At 41.7% G+C, this 24,691-nt stretch overlaps 1 protein-coding gene across 2 annotated transcripts in view; it reads right to left on the reverse strand.

Moving 5' to 3' along the window:
* PUS10 (pseudouridine synthase 10) overlaps positions 1-24,676 on the reverse strand; it is a 58,690-nt gene extending 34,014 nt beyond the window's left edge. Inside the window, exons 1-4 of one of the 2 annotated variants that reach the window (XM_067565201.1) lie at positions 24,554-24,676; positions 16,279-16,415; positions 10,958-11,224; positions 6,449-6,535 (exon numbers count right to left, since the gene is read on the reverse strand). In XM_067565201.1, coding sequence (XP_067421302.1) covers positions 6,449-6,535; positions 10,958-11,224; positions 16,279-16,404 — 480 coding nt within the window. In that variant the 5' untranslated portion in view covers positions 16,405-16,415; positions 24,554-24,676. Of the gene's footprint in view, positions 1-6,448; positions 6,536-10,957; positions 11,225-16,278; positions 16,592-24,553 lie in introns of those variants that run through there. The other variant, XM_067565202.1, reaches the window with a different exon arrangement.
* Positions 24,677-24,691: the final 15 nt, after the last annotated feature.

The following is a 24,691-nucleotide window of genomic DNA, read 5'->3' on the forward strand; positions in this document are numbered from 1 at the left end:
TTGGTGTGTCCTGCAGCTCTGAGATTGAAGCAGTTCCATAGTGTAAAACACAGAACATTCACAAGGTAGAGGTCAGAAAATCAAACATTAATATTGTGCTAGGATTGGCTCTCAAGGAGATGCTGACCACTTATTTCTTTGCATCCGTTTAATGTGGCACTGAATTTAAACAATCAACCCTACACAGATAAAGATATGTAATGCCCCCATCCACCCAGTTACATTCTGTAGTGCCAATCTCCTTATGGGATTGGATTCTTCTGGATCCCCACACAGTCTTTATTCTGGATCCCCAGTCCTGCCCTTTCTGTGGCTGGATCCAGACTACCCCCAAAATGGCTTCTGCCCCCTCCAGAGCCTCCAGGGGAGGGCATCTCATTCCCTATTGGGCAGGCTTGCTCTTCTTCCTGGGCTTTCTCTTGTTAATCATTTGACTCTGCCCTGCCTCTAAGCAGGCATGCCTGCAATCCTTCCCCAAACCAACAGGGGCTCCTGTTGTTCTACATAGTGTCTCTCCTCTCTCCCTCTGGGTTGCCTAACAGACTGAGTCTGCCCTTGACTCCCCTTTCCTACCCAGGACAGGATGCCTCTCCATGAACTTACAGCACACAGAGCCCCTGATGCCTAAGGGGTTACAGATAGATAAGGTAAAAAGGTATACATGGGGCAAAAACGCAAATCTATGCCTGAACGCCAACAAGAAAATAAGTGCTTAGAAATTCTCAAGAAAAGAAAAGACAGGAGTGAAGAGGCTAGATTGCACTGCAAGTACTGCAGCACTGAGGTCAGTGCTTGCGCTGACAGTATAAAGGAGCATGTTGAAAGCAAGCAACACAAGAAGCTTAAAGAAGAAAATGAGCTTTGGAATAAACAGTCAATATCAGGAGCTTTCACCAGGGTTTTAAAGAAAGAGCAGACACCATATGTCAATGAATTTGTGCATGCTCTTTATTTCACTGGACAATCGCTGTTAATAGCAGAGGGGGCCAATTGGTGACTTTCTGTGACAATCCTGTCCAGCAGCAAAAACCCTTCCCAATTGCAGATAACCTCACTCACAAGTGTCTGAAAGAAAATAATGATGCTTTAGTATCTAAACTAATGGAACAAACTGATGGAAATGTGCTGTCTAGTCTGTGATGATTTTTGAGGAGTCTCCTGATGCTTTGGACCATCCAATTCTTGGCCTTTTGTTTTCATTTTTTATTTCAAAGTGAAACCCACATTGTTTTGTGCTGATGTGACATTCATCCCCTCTGCTGACAGCCGTTTTGTCGACACAACAATAACTGACATGTTTGAGATGTACCAACTAACTTGAGAAAATGTGGCCATAATTAATACATATTCTGCTTCCTATCTGGCTACTTTTGCATGAGACATTAAACTCAATCAGAAACCAGAGTTGCTACTTATTACCTGTCCTGCTCATCAGAAGAAATGAAAGACATGAAATCTTGCATCATTGGATTAGGGGCCGTTTTCAAGCACACAAACAAGTTGAAGACTTTGTTTTACACAGTGTGAGATGAGCGCAGAGCCAACTGCCGATTACCAACACGTATTGTGCCACATCAGTGGATGAACTTGAATTTCACCTCCTGTTACGTAAACAACACATGGATTGTGCTAATGCGTCTCCTAGATCATCTTCAGTTTGTTGGTTCTAAACCAGAAAGTCTGAAGAGATTGTCATATAACCCAAAATGAGCAACATATTCCACACACCAAGGTAATGTTCATTGTTGAAAACTTGGAATCTGTGTGTGACACTGGAGTTTTCTCTAACTACTGGCAACACGTTTGCCAATAAAGAAGTTTATCAGATCCTGAAAACCAAAATCTCAGCTGAACTGATCACAAAAGCTGCAGGAGAAACATATGGCGAGAAAACCCAGTTGTTTCTGGAAATCCTTCCTATCCTGGAATACGAGAAAACCAAAAAAGCATTCAAAACCTTCAACCTAATGCTCAGTGAGAAATGGGAGATGACTGTGGCCCAACCTGAACCCCTAAGTGTTTGGTGCTGAAGATTATTTTTGGAGTGTCACCCAGGTGTTGCACCCTTTCTTCAAGGTGAACTTTTGCAGCAGACTACAACTGTTATTCCAGAGTTTTTAAACCATTTGCCACAAATATGAAATTTCAAATCTAATAAGGGAATTTACTACTTACATGAACTTGCCTAACCCTGACAATGCGAAACTGGATGTGCTGGCTTTTCGGAACAGTCATCAATACTCACTTCCCAACTTAAGCAAAATGGCATGGCGAGCTCTGTGTGTACCCCTTGGATATATTGATGCAGAGCGCATATTTTCAAAGTTGGACTATCTCTAAGAGAGCAAGAGGCTCAACATGAGTGAAGATACTTTGAAGAAAATTATGCAAGTGTATGCAGTGCAAACCAGGAGTTCTGGAAAAACTACTAGCTCTTAGAGAGACAAAATATATCTTTGTACATTATATGTGTATATTACAAAACTTTTTTTGTTTTTCTTCCCCCCCCCCTTTCCCCCCGATTTTTTAATTATTTTTATTTTTAACCTGATTTCATCCAGGTTTCTAATGTTTGGAAAATCATAGGAACAACACTTCAATCCACAAAGCCTGAGTTAGGCATCTACGCTCCCTATACAATACATGGGGAGAGATAGGCACCTTTGAATGGGATCCACAAGAGCCAGCATACTACATGCAGAGCTGCCTGAGCTGGCCAATGGGAGATGCTGACAAGACGGAGGGTTGCTAAGCCTTGCTCCTCTCTCAGAGATAGGCACCAATGTCTCAGCTGCAGGGAGGAGCCCATATCAATTTAGCAATCCACAAAAGGGAACCTACCATCTCGAGTCAGATGGCTTAAGCGCGGAAGGTGTTTCCCATGGGAATGAGTTAGCGGCCTGCTTAGCTGTACACAAAAACAGCCAGAGGAGGAGATGAAGATGGTGCTGCCCACCTTAACTTTTAGCCCAGTGGTTAGAGCACTCATCTGGATGTGACTCAGGTTCAGTTACCTCCTCTCTGCCAGAAGAGTGCTCTAATACTGAGCTAGAAGTTATAAGGTGGGCACCAACATCACCTCCACCTCTTCTGGCCAGATTCTGAATGGGACCCAATCCTGTAAACAGCCTCTGACCATGCCCACCGGATTGGTCCAACATGCGACTTAGGTGGTCAAACAGCTGTCTTCCCTGGATCATGAATTGCTTGTGGGCTGAAGTGGGAGAGAGGTGTCCGGATGCCTATAGGGAGGCAGCTCAGCAGGAGCACACACTCAGAGGCAGAAATACAGGGGAAAAAAGATTATCTACCTGTACTGTAATTGTTGTTCATCGAGATGTGATGCAGATGTGAATTCCACTGAGGTGTGTGCACACCCAGTGCACCAGAGCCAGACAATTTTGCCTAGCAATACCCATGGGAGGCGGTGCTCATACCTTGTGCTCACAGCCCCTCCCCAGGCTATATGAGGCAGCACAGCTTCGACACCCCCACCCCAGTTCCTTCGCACCGAATGCCCAGAGACTGGATTCCAATGCAGAGGGGATGGAAGGTGCGCCGTGGAATACACGTCTGCATCACACCTCCAAGAACAACAGTTACAATACAGGTAAGTAACTGTTTTTAATTCTTTGAGTAGATGCAGGCATGTATTCCACTTAGGTGACTCACAAGCAGTCCCCACCCCAGAAGGTGGGGCTCGGAGTCTGTCTAAACAAGGATCGCAGGACTGCTCTGTCCAATCTAGCATTCACCATGGATGATGCGGTAATGGCATAATGATTCGTAAACATATGTATGGATGACCATATGGCAGCCCTGCAAATGTCCAATATGGAGACGTCACTGAGGAATGCTACTGACGTAGACTGCACTCTTGTAGAATGGGCTCGACTTGCTGAGGAGGTGTAGCCGAAGCTATTTTGTATGAAGTCTTGATACAGGATGTTATCCACTTAGAGATTGTTTGTGAAGAGACCGCTTGCCCCTTCATACAATTCGCTTATGACGTAAACAGGTGAGGCGAAGCATGTCTATTGTCCAAGTCCATATGACGTGTGGAGATGCTGCTGCTCTGGAGATGAATGCAGCTTAGGAAAGAGCACAGTTAAATATGCTGCCTAGTTCAAATGAAACTGAGAAACCACTTTAGAAAAAATTTTTGGGTGTGGTCATAAATTTACATTATCCTTGGAGAACTGTGTATAAGGAGGCTCTGCCATCAGAGCCTGCAACTCAGACTCTCCTTGCAGAGATTATGGCTACCAGGAACGCACTCTTCTGACACAAAAATGGAAAAGGACAAGATGCCAGGAGCTCAAATGGAGGTCCCATCAAAGCTGCTAGGACCATGTTAAGGTCCCACAGAGGAATCGGCTCTCAGACTGGAGGATGGAGAAGAATAAGCCCTGGGGCTGGAACTGGTGTCAATGGCATGGGGTCTCCCATACCCGTATGTGGTACTGAGGAGCAACTGAAAGGACCAATAACATCACGCCAATCCACATTTTTCCTGGAGGAGGAGGAGCAAGTTTCCACAAGGACTGGAATGGTCTCGATTAGTCTTATGCAACCTTTTCCTCAGTGCACTCAACAGGGAATGGCTCCTCCATCTCTTTTGAGAGGGGCCAATTTTAGAGCTCAAAACAGCAGCACTCTAAGAACTCAAGGGTGACCTCCAATCCTATGAGGGCCTTGGTGCTGAAGAAGGCCTCATGGCCTGTTCAAACAGGTGATGATTTAGGCAAAGGTCCCTAGCTTCCTGAGTCCATCTTGTAAATGATCTACAGATCAAACACTGCTCCTTGACATTGGCCTCGCCCAAGCACAGCAAGCACCGTATGTGGGGATTGCCCCTCTACATGATGGATAATGCCTAAGCCCCGGTAAGGGCATCACCAGGTAAAAATTTAACTAACTCTAACACTAAGGGTGCTAACTCACTATATACAACTAAGAAAAAACACTAAGCTAGTCAGAGCTCTAATTCCAGACATGGATGGTAAGAAGGAACTGAGAGGGGTAAAGGTGGCGTTGTCTCATATAGCCAGGGGAGGGGTTTATGCGCATGAGGCGCAAACGCCTCCTCCTACATGTACTGCAAGTCAAAATTCTCCAGCTCTGGTGCGCTGGGCGCGCACACACCTAAGTGGAATACATGGCTGCATCTACTTGAACCACCACCTAGGGAACTTTTACCCTGAAAACTCAGGCACTGAATGAGTTTTGATGCCTACTGGGTTTGGCGGGAGATTTGTGGATCACAGCGGAGCCCAAACTAGGATTTAGGCACCTAAACTTGATACTTAAGTGACTAAACCCCAGATTTAGGCACCCAAGTACCTTTGTGGATCTGGACCTATGTAATTACCTACACTGGAATTTGCTCAAGATAAAAGAGATGACACCCCCACTCTTAGTAAAAATGCCACAGGCTCTCTAATGATCACGAGTGTCCAGAACCTTGGTTTAATATTGAATCCAAAAAACCCAGCACCTTTATCCCACTACATTTACTGAAAAATTGTACTCATCTTTATACAAGAAGAGATCTATATTTGTAGTTTTCCATTCACAACAGTTAATCTCAATGCCAGTTTATAACAGAAGGCAGATGGACATTGTAAAACATGCTGTAACTAATATACTTAATATATCAACAGTTTTAATTTACACTAAAATTTGTAGCTGTTGATGTGCCCAAAATTATTGGGACAAAATTGTCACATCTGTCCATTTTCTGCTATTTTCTAAACACAATAGGACTATAAACAGTCCAAATTTGATTAGACTGTCCACAAAATTTAGTACTTCACAACTGCATTCATCTAGATTTCCAATAACACACAAGTCAGATAGCTAGGAAGTCTACTAAAATAAAAGATGTACTTTTACCTCACTTACATTGCTACAGAGCTAGAGTTCATCTTCAAATTATTTCACTTGTACTCTGCACTACCAATTACCATCTATTTCAGGAAAGGTACCAGCTGTGCTGTTCTTTCCCCTAGACAATCCACACAGAAATGCTGGTGTCTTCACCAAAGGGAACTATACACTAAGGTTTTAAAGAAACTCCTTTTAGTTTTCAGATTTAAAGAAACTCATTCACTGAATATTAGAGTCATTCAGATATCATTTTAATTAAAATAATACTTGGCAGGAGGAATGGGAGAACAGACTTTTAATAAAGACTAGATAGACTCTTTCTCTAATCATTTCTGAGGAAGACTTTGTTGTTAAAAATAGCATTGCTTAATTTAGTCTTTATTTTTAGCATATATATAAAGACACTATTTTATTTTGAAGCAAAAGCAATGAAATGCAAGCCTTCTCCACTTCCCATGTTCCCAGGCCACATTCTCCACTTCCCATGTTCCCAGGCCACATTCTTCGTTCTTACATATTTAAGTTACAATGATCAACAGAAGTATCTGTAAACACTTACCTCTCTAACGGATAACTGTGGTGGGAGTGACACAGAAAATACAAAGCTAGTAAACTGGTACTCAGCAGAATTAACCTTTTGGCACACCTGCAAGAAAGGGATTTTAATATGAATTCACAATAAGGGAGTTAAACTGATAATCTTTCATAATATTCTTCATTCTAGCATAATCACTTCTATGCCTTCTATAACAACACTTTTGGTATACATTCACATATTAAATGACCACAAGGTCACTAAATCCTACCCAGTTAGAGAGCACTGAAAGGTTTCTTTAAGGACTGTAACTTGCAGGCAGATTTTATATTATTGTCACTGTATTATTCTCCTCATTGTTGTGCCATTATAAAAGAAACCCAACTCAATAGTTTTATGTTGAAGCTAATTGTAAAAGTAAGACTAGGCTTGGCAGAATTATGTTTTTTTAATTATTATTTCGATGGATAATATAAATGTTAATGTTTAAACATTTTTTTCAATTTTTAGCAATCTACATTTTCAATACTGTGCAAAACTGGGGTGAGTGGATGGGAGGGGAGGGTCAGATAATCATAGAAGCATAGAAGTTAGAAGGGACAGCAAGGATTATCTATTCTAACCCCGTGCCAAGGTGCAGGATTTGTTCGGTCTAAACCATCCAAGACAGATCCAGCTTCCTTTTGAAAACATCCAATGAAGGAGTTTCCACAATCTGAATCTATCTTGCCCTGCACAAAGCATTGATGAACTTACTAAGCCCCATATCCTAATAAAATACACTTTTAAATGGTTTGAATTCCATTCACTTTGCACTAATGGCCACCTTGTTTAAACACCCAGTTTTGGAAAGGTACAGCAAAAACTTTTCTAAAAAATTTCCTAAAACCTTAACTAAATCTACCTTAAGGCTATGATTAATTTTAAAAAATCCTGATGCATTAATTAGTTTTGCCTAAAGTCTGATCGAATTTGCTATTGCCACTGCTTACAGTATATTATTTTTATATTACTATTCATCAAGAAATTAATATTTCAGAGCAGCACTTGGTAATTATTTAATGGCAGCAGACACTGCAATTCAAAAAGTTAAAACTTTGTAGCTATTAAAACAAAAATTGTTAACAATTATACAGAATAAATATCCTTACATTAAACTCTAATAAGTTCTCAAGCAGCATATTTTTCCTACTTTGCCTATCTGTAAATTTAGATTATCAATGAAAATATTTTTTCATTGGTTTGTATGTACATGGTGAAACTGACATCTACAAAAACAAAATGTAATCTTAATTCCAAACCTAAATAACACTTAGCGAAGGGAACAATCCCACAGCGGTAGAGAAAAGAAATAAATATAGTCTATTCCATCTCTCACTGTTGGAATTCTACAATAATACAAATGCAGAGGTCCATAGGATAGTACACAAACCAACATGTTATTTTAAAATTTTGAAGATTATGAATTAACTGAAATACAGTATTTTACCTTTTATTTTAATGCCTACATTATCTCAAGATTACTGTGTAATTTTTTACAAATATAAGAGACCAGATTTTCATTCCATTTAATGCAAAACAACTACATTTGTCACAAAAAACTAGCAGGCAGACTTTGCCTTTCCTTTCTTTCCCTTTTTTACCCAGATACGGTATGTCCATAGGTACAGAATATAAGGCCATTTCCTCTATTGGCAGATTCCACACATTGAACAATGTCTGTTATACGGGTGAGCTCCTTCATTAGGAGGCATCTGTTCGTCTCCTATAGGCTCCCTCTCCTCTCAGCTTCTACTGCTGCTTCTCCTCGCTGAGAAGAGTGAAAACCCAATGGCACCCTGCCCTCCATCCCCAAATTGGGAAAATAATTTCCCAGCTCTGCTTCCCACTGCCCAGCCCTGAGGAAGGAGAGTGAAAATCCCAACAGCAATCAAAAGCAATTGCTGCTGCTCCTCCTCTTTTCCTCACCACGCCTCCCATACACCCCTCACACGTTACTGTCACTGTCCCACCACACTTCCTCTCTCCCCTCAAATCAATTACCCCATTGCCAGCCCAGAGCATTAGAAGATCATGAGTCTACTCCCAAAAAATCATGAGAGAGTCTTAAAAATAATACACTATGTTCTTTTTCTTATCTTTCTGCTGCTGAAGCCCTCAGGGTTCACACTTTCAAGCTTTCCCCTGTTACCATGAGGCTAAATTATCTGGAGGAAAGGGTTAAATGAAAGCTGAAATTCTCAGGTTTTACATGATTCCAGGAGCTGGGGCTGGAAGAAAGAAACCAAGAGTCTTGCGACAACTGAGAGAGATGATGAAACTGCACTGCTGCCTCTCCAGAACCCTGTCCTCTCATCTGTGCAAAGCCCCCTGGGTGCTCAGGAGACCAGCAGGAACGTGAGAGCACTTGCAACAGAGCCCCATGCAGAGGTATGTGGCAAGCACTAGCTGATTTGAAGAAAGATGGCAGCAATTGATTTTTGGGAGTACGGCTATAATGGACTTTGGTTGCAGGGAGGAGAGAATCTCATTTTTGGGAGAGAACTAGTAACAAATTTGGGGGTGGGGGACAGACGTTGGGGAAGAGAGAAGAGATGAAGGGAAGAAAGAATGAGGAGCAAGGGTCCCTCTAAACTGCGTGTTTATATGGCCATGCAACCTGCTGGCAGCCACTGTACACAACCGTGTGCCTTTCTGGGCTCTCCCTACCTGCCCCTCCCTCTGGAGAAATGAAGTGTGAAAGGGAGCAGATAGGTGGTGAAAAGGAGCCAATAATGAACATGGAGCATGGAATGAATGAGGAGGGAAAGTCAGTCAAAGGAGCGGGAGGAAGGAGAGGGAATGAATGAATAAAGGGGCAGACAGAGAGATACACTGAGCAACAGAAATGAGTTATTTTGACACTGATGAAGTCTTTCCAGAATCTAGGCTGAACCTCTAATTCAGGACCTTGAGAACTTCAGTGTGTATCTGCTACATAAATGTACAGCATCAGATATTTAATTAACTCCTATTAAGCACTAGGTGGTGTAATACTAGAGCTGTTAGCTACACACCTCTGCTGGAGTTACGCTTAAACATATTCGAGGGCACTGTCCCAAAATCCACATATTTTGGTAACTGTTAAAAACACACGGTTGCATGCAGTGTTGTTGGAGCCATGTCGGTCCCAGGATATTAGATAGACAAGGTGGGGAGGTAATATTTTATTGGACTAACTTCTGCTGAAGAGCTCTGAAGAGCTTCTCTGTGTAGCTCGAAAGCTTGTCTCTTTCACCATTCTAAGTGGTTCAATAAAAGATATTACCTCCCCCAGCATGTCTCTCTGAAAGCAAGTGGTATAATTCTGAGCATTCCAATTAAAATCAACATGTTAATTGCGCTTTTAGGATAATGAGTTTCTCTTAGGGAAGAATCAGTCTTGGCTGTTTTTTAACCAATTGCTGTCAGGTTTTCTATTGCCATTCATTGCCATAACTTTAAAAAGCCAACACTAAAAATCTGGTTCCATAAAGAAGAAGATATTTTGCCTGTGAAAAAGGAACAAACTCATGCACTGTTATAATAGAAACTGCACAATTCCATCTTGTCCCAGTTTATTGGCTATGCTGAATGCAATGTTCATTCTATTAAACCAATGAGTCTTATTTATCAACACTAACGTCAATATTTCTATTCAGTTTTGAAAGTCCCACCTGCACATTTCACACTGTTACTTTAGCAATTTTATCCTTCATATGTGATGTTTACAATGCTCTTCACACTATATCTTTTTCCCTAATTCACAATCATATTTTCTCTGATAACTTGTAAGTTTATAGTCTTATGTACCACCAAATGACTTAACATTTTTTCTTAGTCTGTGACTTCCTAAATATAAGAATACATTAAAAGGGAGATTCATACTGCTTTACAACTCCTCTATCCATTAGAAATATGCACCTAAATGAAATGCTCAACGGCACAGCACCATCAACTGCATTTCATGCCTTATTTATTTTTTAGTCACAAAGCATGAGTAAGGAAGGGCTCACCATGATACTGTATGCAAGAACAACAGAACTGCTGTCAGTCCTTTGCCTTTGAAATATCCTCATGGAGGTCTGGCTGAGGTCTAGTTAAATTAGCTTCAGGAGACAGCTGAAGGTTCACCTGTTTACTCAGGCTTTTTTAGTTACATTATAGCAAGGCCAAGATAAAATATGATCTTGAGCCACTCATGGATAATTCCTCATTAACTGTATATGAGGTACTCAGACACCACGTCAATAGTGTTATGTAAGTAGTTAAGTAATTGCAAGAGATGGTGAAACAAACTGAAGCATTTCCCCATCCACTCTTGATTTAAGTTACACAGAGTATTTTAAATCTAGATGGAGCCACTCAACTATGAGTGACTGAAACTGATTAATGATTTAAATTAAAAAAATAAAATAAAAATAGTCCACAGGGCTTTCACTGCAAGCTTCTACCAAACACACACACAACAGCTCCTAGAAAAATGTGTCTACTGAGCAGGAAAAGGTAATTTACCTTTTTAACAAAATCTGTCTCGCAGAACTCCTGAAGAATTCCCAAGCACACGTTGCAAACCTTCGGAGTAGAGTTCTCCATAGCAACATTTCCATCAACCGCTACAGGGGTCTGCTGAAGGGCCCCATTTTGATTCAGATCTTCAGCCCCTTCTCCCATGTTCTCAAGTCTGATTCTCTTACATGGCGGGTCAGCTATTTCAAAACAAAATTTGTCCTCTTTTTGTTTGTTGTTCTCCAGGAATTCATGAAGCTCTCTAAGCAAATCCTAAACAACAAAGAAACTAACAGTAAAAATGTGCATGTTTGCTTCACAGCTAACACAAAGCTTTTCCCTCCTATGTGTAAGACTCATATATGCAGGAGGTCCTGTAACAAGCACTAATAACTCCAGTTTCAAAAGATGATATTCTGTTCTAGTTTAGCTTTAAACAATGCATAATTTGTGTTGAAAGATTTATTCGCAGAATTAAAAAACTCCAAGTTGAAATATTACAACTGTAAATGGTACAAAAAGAAATCACATTTTGCTGAACAGACAACAGATTTCTTTCCATTATGTAAACAACAGTAGAAGCACTTTACTATGGCCCTGGTTTTCAGAAGTGCTGTTTACCCATAACTCCAGCTGAACTCAGCAGAAGCTGCAGGTGCTCATCACTTCTGAAAACTAAGGCCTGTATAACTTAGATTATGTTGCCATTTAACATCTCCTTTTCATTGTCCAATAATTACAGTAGAGCCTCATTAATTCTCAGTTCATTAAGCTACCGACCTAATAATTCCCTCTGAAAAGATTAGCATACTCATGCAACTTCTCAATAATGGTGAAATAATTAATATATGCTGCAATGAGGTCTCATATCACTCAGACTTCAAAATTTTTAAAATTGTATTTAAGTGCAATAAATAATATACTCTGAATACTAATAAAGTTCTACATAAATATTTACAACTAAGCAATCCTGCAATAAAATTATATTTTGTGATGCAGTATCACTTTTTTTTTTTAAAAATCACATTAGTTTGGCTTACTTGCTAATTCCCAAAATTTAGTAATTTACACCGGGAGAAAATTAGCAAGGTTCTGAATATCTTTCGTGAGGAAGAAACACAATTTTGTCCAGCAGCTAGATCATGGGACTAGGCATCAGACATTCTGGATTCTATTCCTGGTTCAATCACTGATTTACTATATGACCTTGGGCAAGACACTTATCTTCCTCTGGGCCACAATGTCTCCATTTGCAATGAGTTATAAAAACTAGCAAATGGAGAGTCCTAACTTTAGTGGAGTCGTGAGGCTTAAGTATTTTAAGCACTTGGAAATCTTGATTGATATATATTTTTCTGGCATAGCAACTATATATCCTGTACTTTTTTATATATATATATACACACACATCTGACCCAGACCCATCTTATCTCCCCATGGCTCAGACTTTTGTCAAAGAGCTGAGAGTCCTGCCTCTACAATGCTACCTTAGGACAGACAAACTGGTGGCTTTAAAGTTTAAAAACAACTTTTTCTTGGAACAACAACTTTTTCAATTTAGAGATTGAGGCTCATTCTCTCAGAAAAGTCGTTAACTAAAACTATTATTATTAATCACTTATATTGTGATCTAAACTTAAATGGCACTTCAAAGAGTGAGAATTCCTGGACAAAGTGGGTTTTAAGGAAGAACTTGAATTTGAAAAAGTAAAGACAGATGGGAAGACTGCCAGACAAGAAGTGGAAAACAGAGGGACAGCATGAATTAACCTGGGAGTGGAAGGTTACAAGGGAGTAGTAAGGCCAGCTGATTCAGAAAAGATATGAGTAACACAATTAGAGGAGAATGAAATGAACCAAAGACATAGGAGGAGGGCAAATGAGATAAGAATTTTGTAGAGGAGGAGGAGAAGGCAGGATGGATAAAAATAAATGATTATTTTTTAAATAAAAAAATCCTATTTTATTTAAATCAATTTTTAAAGTTTAAATTAAATAAAAGTTTATTTTTTTTAGAAGTAAACCTATTTACAATTAAATTTGAAATTGACAAGGCCTAAACTTTTTATAATTTGTTACAATTGTTTAAATTAAATACAAAACTAATATTAAGCAGTACATGTGTTCTGTCAAGTTTTTAAAAAGTCTAACCACTGAACTGATGAAAGTCCCTGGCTGAGCACCTGGAACCAGAGTTTGCTGAAGTGCTAAACCAGATTTTGACAGCCATAACCTCTTCTGCAGGTTCAGAGAGTATTTTTTTATTTCAGTTTATTCAACGAATTCAGTTCAATGACTAATTCATTCAAAATTAAGAAGCCAATTAGGAGATAAAAAGCAGGAAAGCTTGTTTTCCTCTTCCAATCTATGAATAAAAATTAGGTGCGAGAGGATGAGATCTATTAGTTCTAAAATCTTGAAGTACATGCTGACCAGAAATAATCAGTTCAATTCACTAACTACAGATAATATTTCCTTTATTTAATAAATTAGTTTTAAATGTAAAATGTTTTGATAAAACTTTTCTTATGTATGCAGCACATTTAAGGTAGTTTTATTTAGACATTGTTTTGGGACATTTTAATTTCATCGGAATTTCTATCCAAACACAACTTGACACAAATCACAAGTAAAAAATCATTCATCATTGTCTAACATAATAAAAATGTAAAAATTAAGAATCTTAATAGATGTAAATTAAGCTACATAAGTGCTTAAATAAATATGTACAGATATAATATATCTTCCTGATTAGCAAAAAGAAGCACCAAATTTAGTGTAAAGGCTATATTTAGTTGCAAACCCATATTTTAATGTATACCAACCAATGAAAATCAAATCTTTCTTTTGAAAAAAACTAAAGTATAAATGCAAAACATGATTAAAACTGATGATTTAAGTAAAACTTTCCTGCTTGCTATTTTAAATCATGATTCAAATCAGTGATTTAAATTGCTTTGATTTAAATCAATCCATCCTAGGAGGAGGAGTTTGGATTTGATATAGTAAGAGAGAGGAGGCCAAGGAAGGAATTCAGCTGTGTGATGATGGCAGGGTTAGGGCTATAGAAGTGGAAAATGACTTTAGATTTTGGATAGGGATGTGGGGAGGGATGGGGAGTACAAAGAGATAAGATTAGTTATCGAGTTGACTAATGCATGAACACATTTTGCAGGAGCAGAGGCAAGGAAGAAGTGTTGGAACTCAGTGAGAGGCTGGATGCGGTGAGAAGAGGAGAGAGAAAACTCAAAGATGACATCAACATTGTGATTCTCTGAGGGAAAAGATATTGCAATTGTCAATGGAAACAGAGAAGGGAGAAGATGGTGGAGATGGATTTAGAATAAAGATATGCAAGCTCAGTTTTGGAAAGTCTGAGTGGTGAGACGTCTTAGAGGGATAGTTAGAGAAATCTGGAGAAAGGAGGAGTATATGAGGGCAGAGAGACAGATCTGGAATCTGGATAAAGGACCGTGTGAGAGTAGAGAGGTAGATTTGGAAATTATCTGCATATGGAAGAAACCAGGAAAGGGGATGATGTCTCTGAGACAAACAGCATAGAGAAAAAAAAACAGGGCCAAACACAGAACCAGAGGGATGCCAACAAACAGGAACAGAGATACGGATGAAGAGACATAAGAGAAAAGGCTGATGAGATAGCCAATACAAAAAGAGGAAAATCAGAAGAAAACAGATACCATCAGAAAGGGTAGTTTAGAGCAGGGGTATCCAGCTTGTGGCCCTAGAGACTCTAAACTGTGGGTCTTGCAGGCCACTGTTTGAAGAATGTGTGTTTGATTACAAACTGAAAGTGTGTCCCCAAGCCAAGCTTCCCCTGCAGCAGCTCTGATGTGATCCAGTGATACTCTGTGCAGCTGCTGTCCCTTCCCTACTGCAGCTGCTCAGCAGGATCCAAACCGGTCACCTACTGCATTGCTGGGAAAATAGGGGACAGCACTTCTAGCTACTCCATTGCCTGCTTTCCTACAGAAGCCACAGGGAGAGCAACACAGGAGTTTGACTGATTCTGCACGAGCTGGAGCAGCCCAGAGGAAATGAGAAGCTGAGAACTAACACTTAGTTACAGCGTGATTCTCTGCCTCTGCACTAGTTAGTGGCATCTCCATCAGGAAACTTGAGGGTAGTTTCAGCTCTCTCTGTGCTACCTAAGTGGGCAGATCTTCTGGCCTGCTCTACTCTATTTGTGCCAAAGTATTGGGTATGGCCCACTGACCTTTTTGAAATAAAATATTTGGCCCTCAAGCTAAAAGGATTAGAAACCATTGCTTCAGAATTTGAAGCATCATAGTGAAATCCCAATAATCCCATGAACCTCAGGTTCAAATCCTAGTCAGATCAGCTAGACCCTCTGAATTTGAATCATCCCTCTGAATTTGATAACTGAGTTCCATACATGTTATCATATAGGGGATCATTTGGAAGACTTAAAAATCAAAAGTCCTTTCCAGTCTGTGTGGACAAAAGAGATCTCATGGTGCTTTCCATAACACTATAGGTTTGTCCCAGGACCCTTGGCCAAAACTATCCCAGAGGGAACAACTCAACAGCTGTACAGAATGCTGTGTGCCAGTAGTGGTCTCCTTCCACCGAAGAGGTGGCTGCATTTCAGTGGTGTGGGTATTTGCACAGCTGTCATTTAATATATCATTAATGCTATTTTCACTTAAGAACTTTTCTATCTACTGACTTTGACAATAAGCTTGAATATAAATATATGCATATAGAGAATGCTTTACAATTAAATGTTTTGTACCCTATTTAAATGTATAAAAATAAGGCTTTACATTACAAAAAAAACTATTTAATAGGCTTTTATGATTTGTAATGGAGAAATATATTTACAGAACTCTTACGTAAGGTAAATTTAACAACGCAGCACGAGATGGCTTCCTGGACCAGTATTATTTAAATCTTTTTTCCTGTACTATACTATTACTGACTTTTAGCAATAATTGACTGATATAGGTTATTTGGTCTCTTGTGTATATTTCATAACATATCAAAGTGTGGTCAAGCAAATGATTATACAATATGTTAAACAATATTCTGCTGAATTGTCTATTAATAAAGCCACATAGTATCAGCAGATTAGAAGTATTAATTTTTCATAATTTATTCTAATAAACATTTTCCTCACAGGCATGCAGATTCAAGTACTGACAGCACTAATAATTGCCTTGTGTAAGCATCTGCATATTGAATCAGTAAATCTGAACTACCCCCAAGAAAAAGTTTTTTGTTCTTGGTATTTTTTTTTAAATACTCCTTTATGTTCATATATTTTAGTTAAAAACAAAACAGAAAACCTTGTATGGATGCCTGTAAGATGCCTGTAACCCCACACAGCAGAATCTGAAAACACATCGCGGGCAAGTGCCACTATTCAGCAACAGCTGAGCAATGGGTCTGTTCTTTTCTGTCAATGCAAACATTCTGGATAATCCTAATTAAAAATAAAATAAAATAGTATTAGTAAGTGATTTTCATGTTTCGCTTCTAAACCTAACCTGCATAGAAGAAAACAAAGTTAGAGGTATCTGACTCATCCCACGTATAGCCTCCCATAGAATGAACATCACTTGGCGCAAACAGTACAAGGATTCACACACCAGAACAGTGCGGTGTGTCATTGCACCAGTTTACAATTCCCATAAGGCTTGCGTGCAGTTTTGTTTTAGTCAGAAGCATCATTTGTTTGATGAGGTCAACCTATTCCTAGTAACCATTTTTGCACATTACATTTGTTCATTATTTGTACACTCAGGATTATTGACCCAAGAGAAAATAGCTCTGCTGCTGAAGGCCAGAAGTCAGATATACTGGCATAGCTGTTTGTGGGAAAATACATAGACTCATAGACTGTAAGGACAGAAAGAGCCATACCATCATGATCTAGTCTGAACTCACGCACAATGCAAGCCAGAGAACCTCATCCATATAACTCCTATAACAGACCCCTAACTTCTGACTGAACATGCTAAATTTCTGCCCAGTGCTATCACATCTTGTGTATATGGTGAATTAGACTATCTGATATACTTGTAGGCAGTGGCAGGGAGCGAGTGAGCTCCTTTGAACAATGTGTCCCTACAGACAAATTCATACTAAAAGAAACCCTGCACATATTCAAATCCTAGCAATGGCAGAGTCCATGAAGTGAGAGCCAACTATACATTTCTCTGTCCTTTGAAGCCTGCAAAGCCAAGAGTAGTTCTTCCTTTTCCACTATCTACTCCCAGTTTTCAGGACTCCTTGTGTACCATTACTCGTCACAGACTTTTTTTAATCAGGAATTCTCTAGCACTTCCATGTTGATTCGAAATATAAAGTGGCTGGGACTGGAAATCTCAATGATTTTTTCCCCTAAAATAATTTGTCCTCTCCAATCATGTTTTTGAGTGGATTGGGAGAACTTGTCAGATTCCTGCTAGAAGAAGAGCACCTAGACTTCCACTGATGCTGCTAAGGGAGCAGAAGTATGAGATCCCAGCCACAAGCTATCTGCCTCCAGCTGAGCCACTTCTCTTTGAGCTGCCAGTGTGGCCTCCACCCACAACGAATGCAAGTAGCATAGCGGAGGAGTACACAGCCAGACTGAGTCTGCCCACCTATCATCAACAGTAGGCCTTCATCCCCCGCAGCTGGCCTGAGGAAGAAAGGAGGCACTAGGAAGAAGGAAAAAAATGTCTCATCACTCTTCTTTAAAAATGGACTAAGTTTTAGAGCTCCCCGCAAAAGTCTTTATATTAGGCCTCCCAATTAGTTTTCAGTAAATATTTATATTACAATGGCACCCAGATACCCCAATAACGGTCAGGGTCCCAGTGTGTTAAGCATTGTACAAAGGGTTTAATGTGTGCCTGTTTGAAAAGGTGTCGCGGACCCAGCAATTTTCTACAACTCTTGCCTGGTTACTGAGGAGTGCATATTTCAGCCCTGCCTGAAGGAAGCCTCACTCTGATTAGCTGCTTTCCCCACTTCCAGGGCCAGAGCAGTAAATTCCAGGAAGCAAGCAGAACACTCCACCTTCAAGTCAGAAAGAGCCTAGCAGTGCAGGGTGGCTCTGCTTGCGCTTCCACTCCTGTGAGCAATGGGATAGGCCCCCTCTGCTCCTTCCCCGCTGCAACACCCAGCCTGGGAAGCAGGGTCCTCCCTGCTGCAGCTCCCCCCATGCCCAGAAGAGCAGGTGAAGCACCCCAAGAGCTGCAGGAAGAGCAAAGGTGAGGCTGAGGGTGCAGAACTGATGTGGGGGCTGGCAGAGCTGGGGAGCAGAACAGGTGCAGGGACAGAATTGATGGGGGGCTGAACAGATGAGAGTAGGGGACAGACAGGTATGATATTGCTTTCATTTCTGTGGCAGACCCTACTTTTACCACTGTGTACAGACACAAAGGGAAAGAGTACCTGATGCAAAGAGTGTACTGTCTGAAAGGAAGCTAGAACTACACATTTTAAGTCTGATCCTGGTCTTTTTAATATATACAAGGTTTTAGTATCTAATTTATTAACAATTTTATTTCATGAAATTTCAGTCAACTCCTCAGGATAACATCTGTCTCAGGCTGTAATAATTCAAAAGAAGGATTTAAAAAAACAAAAAGAAGAAATGATGAGGAAGATGGCAAAATGAATAACTGAAAGACACACAACAAAATTCCATTCCCAGAGAAGGATTTTACATTTAATTCACTAAGTGGGATGATATCTTTCAAATACGCACACACACATGAGTCTTGGGGCAGGGCTGTGACAGCAGCACATGAATAAATTTTAATGACTATATAGGCCTCTTTCCAAATCATTAATTAATCAGGCTCACAGATATCCACCCATACCTGAAAGGTTCTTCCTCAATCTACCAATCCCTAGGGTTATTCTGCTTACTCTAACAGCCGAAATCCAGCTTGGGTGGGAATGAAGATGTGCAGAGAGGGCAACAGAAACCACAAGAATGCCCCAAAGAAACCCATCTGGCACCCTACATCAACCACTCCAATAATCACACCCAGGAAGGGGACAGAGTCTGTTCAGGTCAAAATCACTTTGGGATAGTATTTGGTGTGTGCTACAGACCCAGTATCTGATTTGGATATGGATTGAGGCCTCTAATATTTTTAATGAAATAAATACTCCTGGGAATTGTGTGATAATGGGAGACTTTAATTTCCAAATATAGATTGAAGGACAAGTGCTACTAATAATGGTAGGGCCCAGATACTCCTGGATGTGATAGCTGACAGATTTCTTCACTGATAGTCACTGAAACAACAAGAAGTGATGCCATTTTAGATTTACTATTGGCAAGTAGTGAGGACCTCCTGCAAGAACTGGGTGCAGAGGACAGTCTTAGTTCAAGTGACCATGAGATAATTCAATTTAAACTAAATTGAAGGATAAACAAAACTAGATCTGCAACTAGGGTCCTTGATTGCAAAAGGGCAAACTTTAAAAAATTAAGGGAATTATTTAGGGAAGTAGACTGGAATGAAGAACTCAAGGATGTAGAAGAGGCTTGGAGTTACTTTAAGTCAAAGTTGCAGAAACTATCTGAAGCCTGCATCCCAACCAGGGAGAAAAAACCCGTAGGGAAGGGTTGCAGACCAAACTGGATGAGCTAACGTCTGAAACAGGTTATTAAGAGAAAGCCTACAAGGAATGGCAGATGGATGAATCAGCAAGAAAAGCTACCTCTTGGAGGTCAGACAATGTAGGGAAAAAGTGAGAACTGCCAAAAGCCAAGCAGTGTTGGACCTTGCAAAGGAAATTAAAACCAATTGTAAAAAGTTCTATATAAATAAATAAATAGAAAACAAGGAAAGAAGTAAGACCGCTAAGCACTGAAAATGGGATAGAGATTAAAAATAATCTAGGCATGGCCCAACACTGAGCATACCAGTGATACTCAGACTGAGGCTCGTGAGCCGTAAGTGGCTTTTTAATGTGTCTCCTACAGCTCTTTGCAGCACAATATTAAAACACTGTGTGATTTAATTATTAACCAAAGTTATTAATCAATCAGGATGCTTTTACTATGTTATTAACCAATTAAGTTATCAACTTGCACTAAGTATTAACTTATTTGCTCTCAGAATACTGTTTAAATATGAATAGTATTATAGGAAATGACACAACAAAGTCACACTATTTTGGATAATGTTGATTGCAAATTTGGCTCCTGAACCACTGAAGTCTGAGTATCACTGACTTAAATGAATACTTGGCCTTGGTTTTTAATAAGGGAAACAAGAAGCTTAAGGGTAGTGGCAGGGTGGTTAATGGAAATGAGGATCTAGAAGTTGAAATTACCACATCCGAGGTGAAAGTTAAATTCAAACAGCTTAATGGGACCAAATCAGGTAGGCCAGATAATCTCCATCCAAGAATATTAAAGGAATTGTCATATGAAATTGCAAGCCCAATGGCAAGGATTTTTAATGAATCCGTAAACTCGGGGATCATACTCTTGTGACTGGAGAATTGCTAATATAGTACCTATTTTTGAGAAAGGGAAAAAAATGATCCAGGAAACTACAGGCCTGTTAGTTTGACCTCAATTGTATGTAAGGTCTTGGAACAAATTTTGAAAAAGAAAGTAGTTAAGGTAAACAGTAATAGGAGTAAATTAAAACATGGCTTTACAAAAGATAGATCACACTAGTTCAACCTTTTCTTTGAAAAGATAACTGATTTTTTAGACAAAGACAATGCAGTAGATCTAATCTACCTGGAATTCAGTAAGGCATTTGACACTGTTCCATATGGGAAATTATTAGTTAAATTGGAGAAGATGGAGATTAATATGAGAATTGAAAGTTAATAAGGAACTGGTTAAAGAGGCAACAACAAAGGGTGATACTGAAAGGTGAACTATCAGGCTGGAGAGAGGTTACTGGTGGAGTTGCTCAGGGATCGGTCTTGGGACCAATCTTATTTAATATTTTCATTAATGACTTGAGACAAAAAGTGGGAATGTGCTAATAAAATGTGCGATGACACAAAGTTAAGAGGTATTGCCAATACGGAAGCGGACTGAAGTATCTTACAAGAAAATTTAGATGATCTTGAAAACTGGAGTAATAAAAATGGAATGAAATTAAATAGTACAAAGTGCAAGGTCATGCTTGGGGACTTTATCAGTTGGAAGCGACAGGAGGAGAAAGACCTGGGGTATTTGTTGATCACAGAATGACTGTGAGCCGCCAATGTGATGCGGCCATGAAAAAGGCTAAGGGCAGGTCTACACTGCTGACAAAATTCAGCGGCATTGGACGGGAGTTACGCAAGCTACTCTTGCGTAACTTCCGTTGACTTCATAACTTCCCTTTAGTGCACTGTCTCCACTGCGCTGCACCAATGGGAAATGCGTTCCTCGACGCAGCGCTATGCTTTTGGGGGAGGTGGTTTTATTAGATAAACTTCTGAATTGATTGAGCGCATCTTCACTGCCGCTCAATCGAATCAGAAAAATTGATCTGACAGCAGCGAATTTGCTGGTCACTGTGTACAAAGGCTAATGCAGTTCTCGAATGCATCAGGCGAGGTATTTCCACTAGATATAAGGAAGTGCTATTACCATTCTACAAGGCACTGAGGAGCCCTCATCTGGCATACTGTGTGCACTTCTAATCTTTCATATTTAAGAAAGATGAATTCAAACTGGAACATGTGCAGAGAAGGGCTAACACGATGATCAGAGGAATGGAAAACATACCTTACGAGAAGAGACTCAAGGAGCTTAGCTTGTTTAGCCTAACCATACGAAGGTTGAGAGAAGATATGATTGCTTTCTATAAATACATCAGAGGGATAATACCAGGGAGGGAGAGGAATTATTTAAGTTAAGGGCCAATGCTGGCACTAGAACAAATGGATATAAACTGGCCATCAACAAGCATAGGCTTGAAATCAGACGAAGGTTTCTAACTATCAGAGAAGTGAAGTTTTGGAACAGCTTTCCAAGGAGAGCAGCGGCAGTGAAAAACCTAGTTGTCTTCAAGACTGAGACTGGTAAGTTTATGGGGAGGATGGTATGATGAGACTGCCTACACTGGCAGGTGACCCATCTGTGACTTCTATTAGCAAATATCCCTAATGGCTGGAGATGGGACACTAGATGAAGAGGGATCTAAGTTACTACAGAGAATTCTTTCCCAGGTGTCCGGCTGATGGGTTTTGCTGACATGCGCAGGGCCTAACTGATTACCATATTTTGGGGTCAAGAAGGAATTTTCCCTTAGCTCAGATTGGCAGAGACCCTTGGGTTTTTTCACCTTTTTCTGCAGCATGGGGCACCTGTCACTTACAGGTTTAAACTAGAATAAATGGTGGATTCTCTGTAATTTGAAGTCTTTAAATCATGATTTGAGGACATCAATAACTCAGCCAGAGGTGATGGGTCTATTACAGGAGTGGGTGGGTGAGGTTCTGTGGCCTGTGATATACAAGAGGTCAAACTAGATGATCACAATGGTTTCTTTACTCCTGGGAGACTTCTGTGCCAAAAAATTAAAAATTCTGCAAAAATATTTTATTTGTCAAAATAACACAATATAATCATTCCAATTTCAATTATTTCAGTAATTTATTTCAATATCTGTCAGCAAGCATGTCTGTAACACCACAGACAACAAAAGATATTCTCCCAGGAGTAGAGAGTTAAAGAAACCCCTGCACACAGATGGATTCTCACTGAAGGATCAAGGTATAAGCTACTCCAAAGTAGGAGAGATGGGGAGGAAGACAGAGAGCAGATTAGTCAGTTGAGAGACTGCATTAGCTTAGTGGTCTGTCCCCAGTCTCTTCCCAGGGAGATGTGAGAGTGTTCCCTTCTTCTCTGAAGGCAAATGGACCCCAAGACTCACTTAGTTGCTCCTAGTTCCACATCCTTCTTCAGCTCCCTCTCAGGATCCTTGCCCCAGGGATTGTTCCCCCTCAGTTGCTCCCCTCCCACACTCACTGCCCCCTCCTTCAGGGCACAGACTTACACTCACCTCTCCCTTCCCCTGCAGATTGACTCCCCATTCCCACCCTACTGCCCCCCCCAGGCTACAACATAAACTCTGCCACTGAGAGACCTCTGCTCCCCTCCAGCCCTACCATGGGGTACCCTATGCTCCTCACCACCACCACCACTGGGACCCTGTGCTCCTCCTCCCACTCTGACTGACCCCTTCCTTGCCTGCCCAACCCCCAGAGGCCCTAGCACAGCAAAGAACATGGACCACTGGAGCCATAGCCAGAGAACCCCAGTTCCTGGAGGAGGGGACCTGGCTGCGCAGCACTGCAGTAAGAGCTCCGCCTGGGACTGGAGGCATGTGCACGAACAGACCTCCAGTGTGAAACTTGGGGGGAGAGAGGCAGGTGCCCTTCCCTAAATGGCACCCCTGGCCAAGGTTCCCCATGGCTTCCCCACAGTTACTTGTGTCAGCCCCACGCCCGTGCAGGGTGGACGCAGCAACAGGGGCAAGGGGCACATGCTGAGGCAGCATGCCAGTGGGGAATGCAGGCCGCTGGCTGCACAAAGGTGGGGGAATCACCCTGCAGCCCTCCCTTCCTTTGGACACAGCGGTGAAGGCTGCACCCAACCCTGCCAAAGTACAAGAGCCGGGCCTGCTCCACACCTATCCCAGAAATACCCTGGGGCCCTGCCCCTCGGCACCAGTCACATGACAACGAGCGAGAGAGGGAGAGACTCTTGTATGCACACCCAGCCCTGCTCCTGACTGCTTCTGACACGTGACCCAACATGCCTGCTGGGGACTGCTTCCAGGAAGGGGTGTGTCACCCCTCTACCAGCTTCCCTTTCCTTCCTCATCAGAATCTATTACTCTACAGGGAAACAAAACAAATCTGCAGGGGACATGAATTCTGCATGGGCGCAGTACTCCTCCAGGAGTATCCCTTCTGGCCTCGAAGTCTATGCATCTATGACACCATCCACTTGCATATAGGGCAAGGGGGAAAGGGACCTCTCTCCTTTGAATGGGCATTTGAGGGAACACTGTAAGTTCTTTCATGCAGAGACCGCAGGTTTAAATACATTACCGGAAAAACCTAATGCAATGAAACATCCAGATCTGCAAACGTATATACGGGGGCAGGGCGGGCGACCACACGCCTAAGGGCCCGCACAGGCAGATAATCCTTCCCCGCCCCGTGCGAAATCAGTGTGAGCCATGGGAACCCAGTGGGAGCCGTCCCCACCCATGCCCGTGGGCGGCCGTGGCGTGGCGCGGTGCGGCAGGGCGGCAGAGCCCCGCACGCTAGCGCTCTCGGCTGCTCACAGGGGACACGCCGCGCACCGCAGCGCCCAGCCCCTCGCTGCTGGGAGCGCGCGGGGGCCCCGCACGCCCCCGTTCCCGGCGGCGCAGGGAGCGAGAGCAGCAGGACCTCTCCGGGCGGCACCGCGCATGCGCTCCCTCTACCCCCCCCTCCCCCGACAGGGCTGCCTGAGCGGCTACCACGGGCCGGGGGAGTTGTGCGCGCGCGCGCGTGCACGCTCGCTCGCTCTCTCTCCCCCCCATGGGGGGTGGCCTACGCCGGGCCCCCACCAGGCTCCTCTGGCCCCGGGGCGCCTCCTACCTCCTCCGCCCGCGGGAGCCTTTAGTTTCTGGGTGATGAGGGGGGGGGACCATTAACTCCCTGCACCCAGGGCGCAGCGTGGTCCGCGCATTCCCGTCCTCCCGGAAACCGGCGCCCTAGCAGGAAGGTTCCGGACTC

Source organism: Emydura macquarii, unplaced genomic scaffold (genome assembly GCF_026122565.2).
Source record: "Emydura macquarii macquarii isolate MOO-44397 ecotype Brisbane River unplaced genomic scaffold, CSIRO-AGI_Emac_v2 contig_2676, whole genome shotgun sequence".
Lineage (NCBI taxonomy): Eukaryota > Metazoa > Chordata > Testudines > Chelidae > Emydura > Emydura macquarii.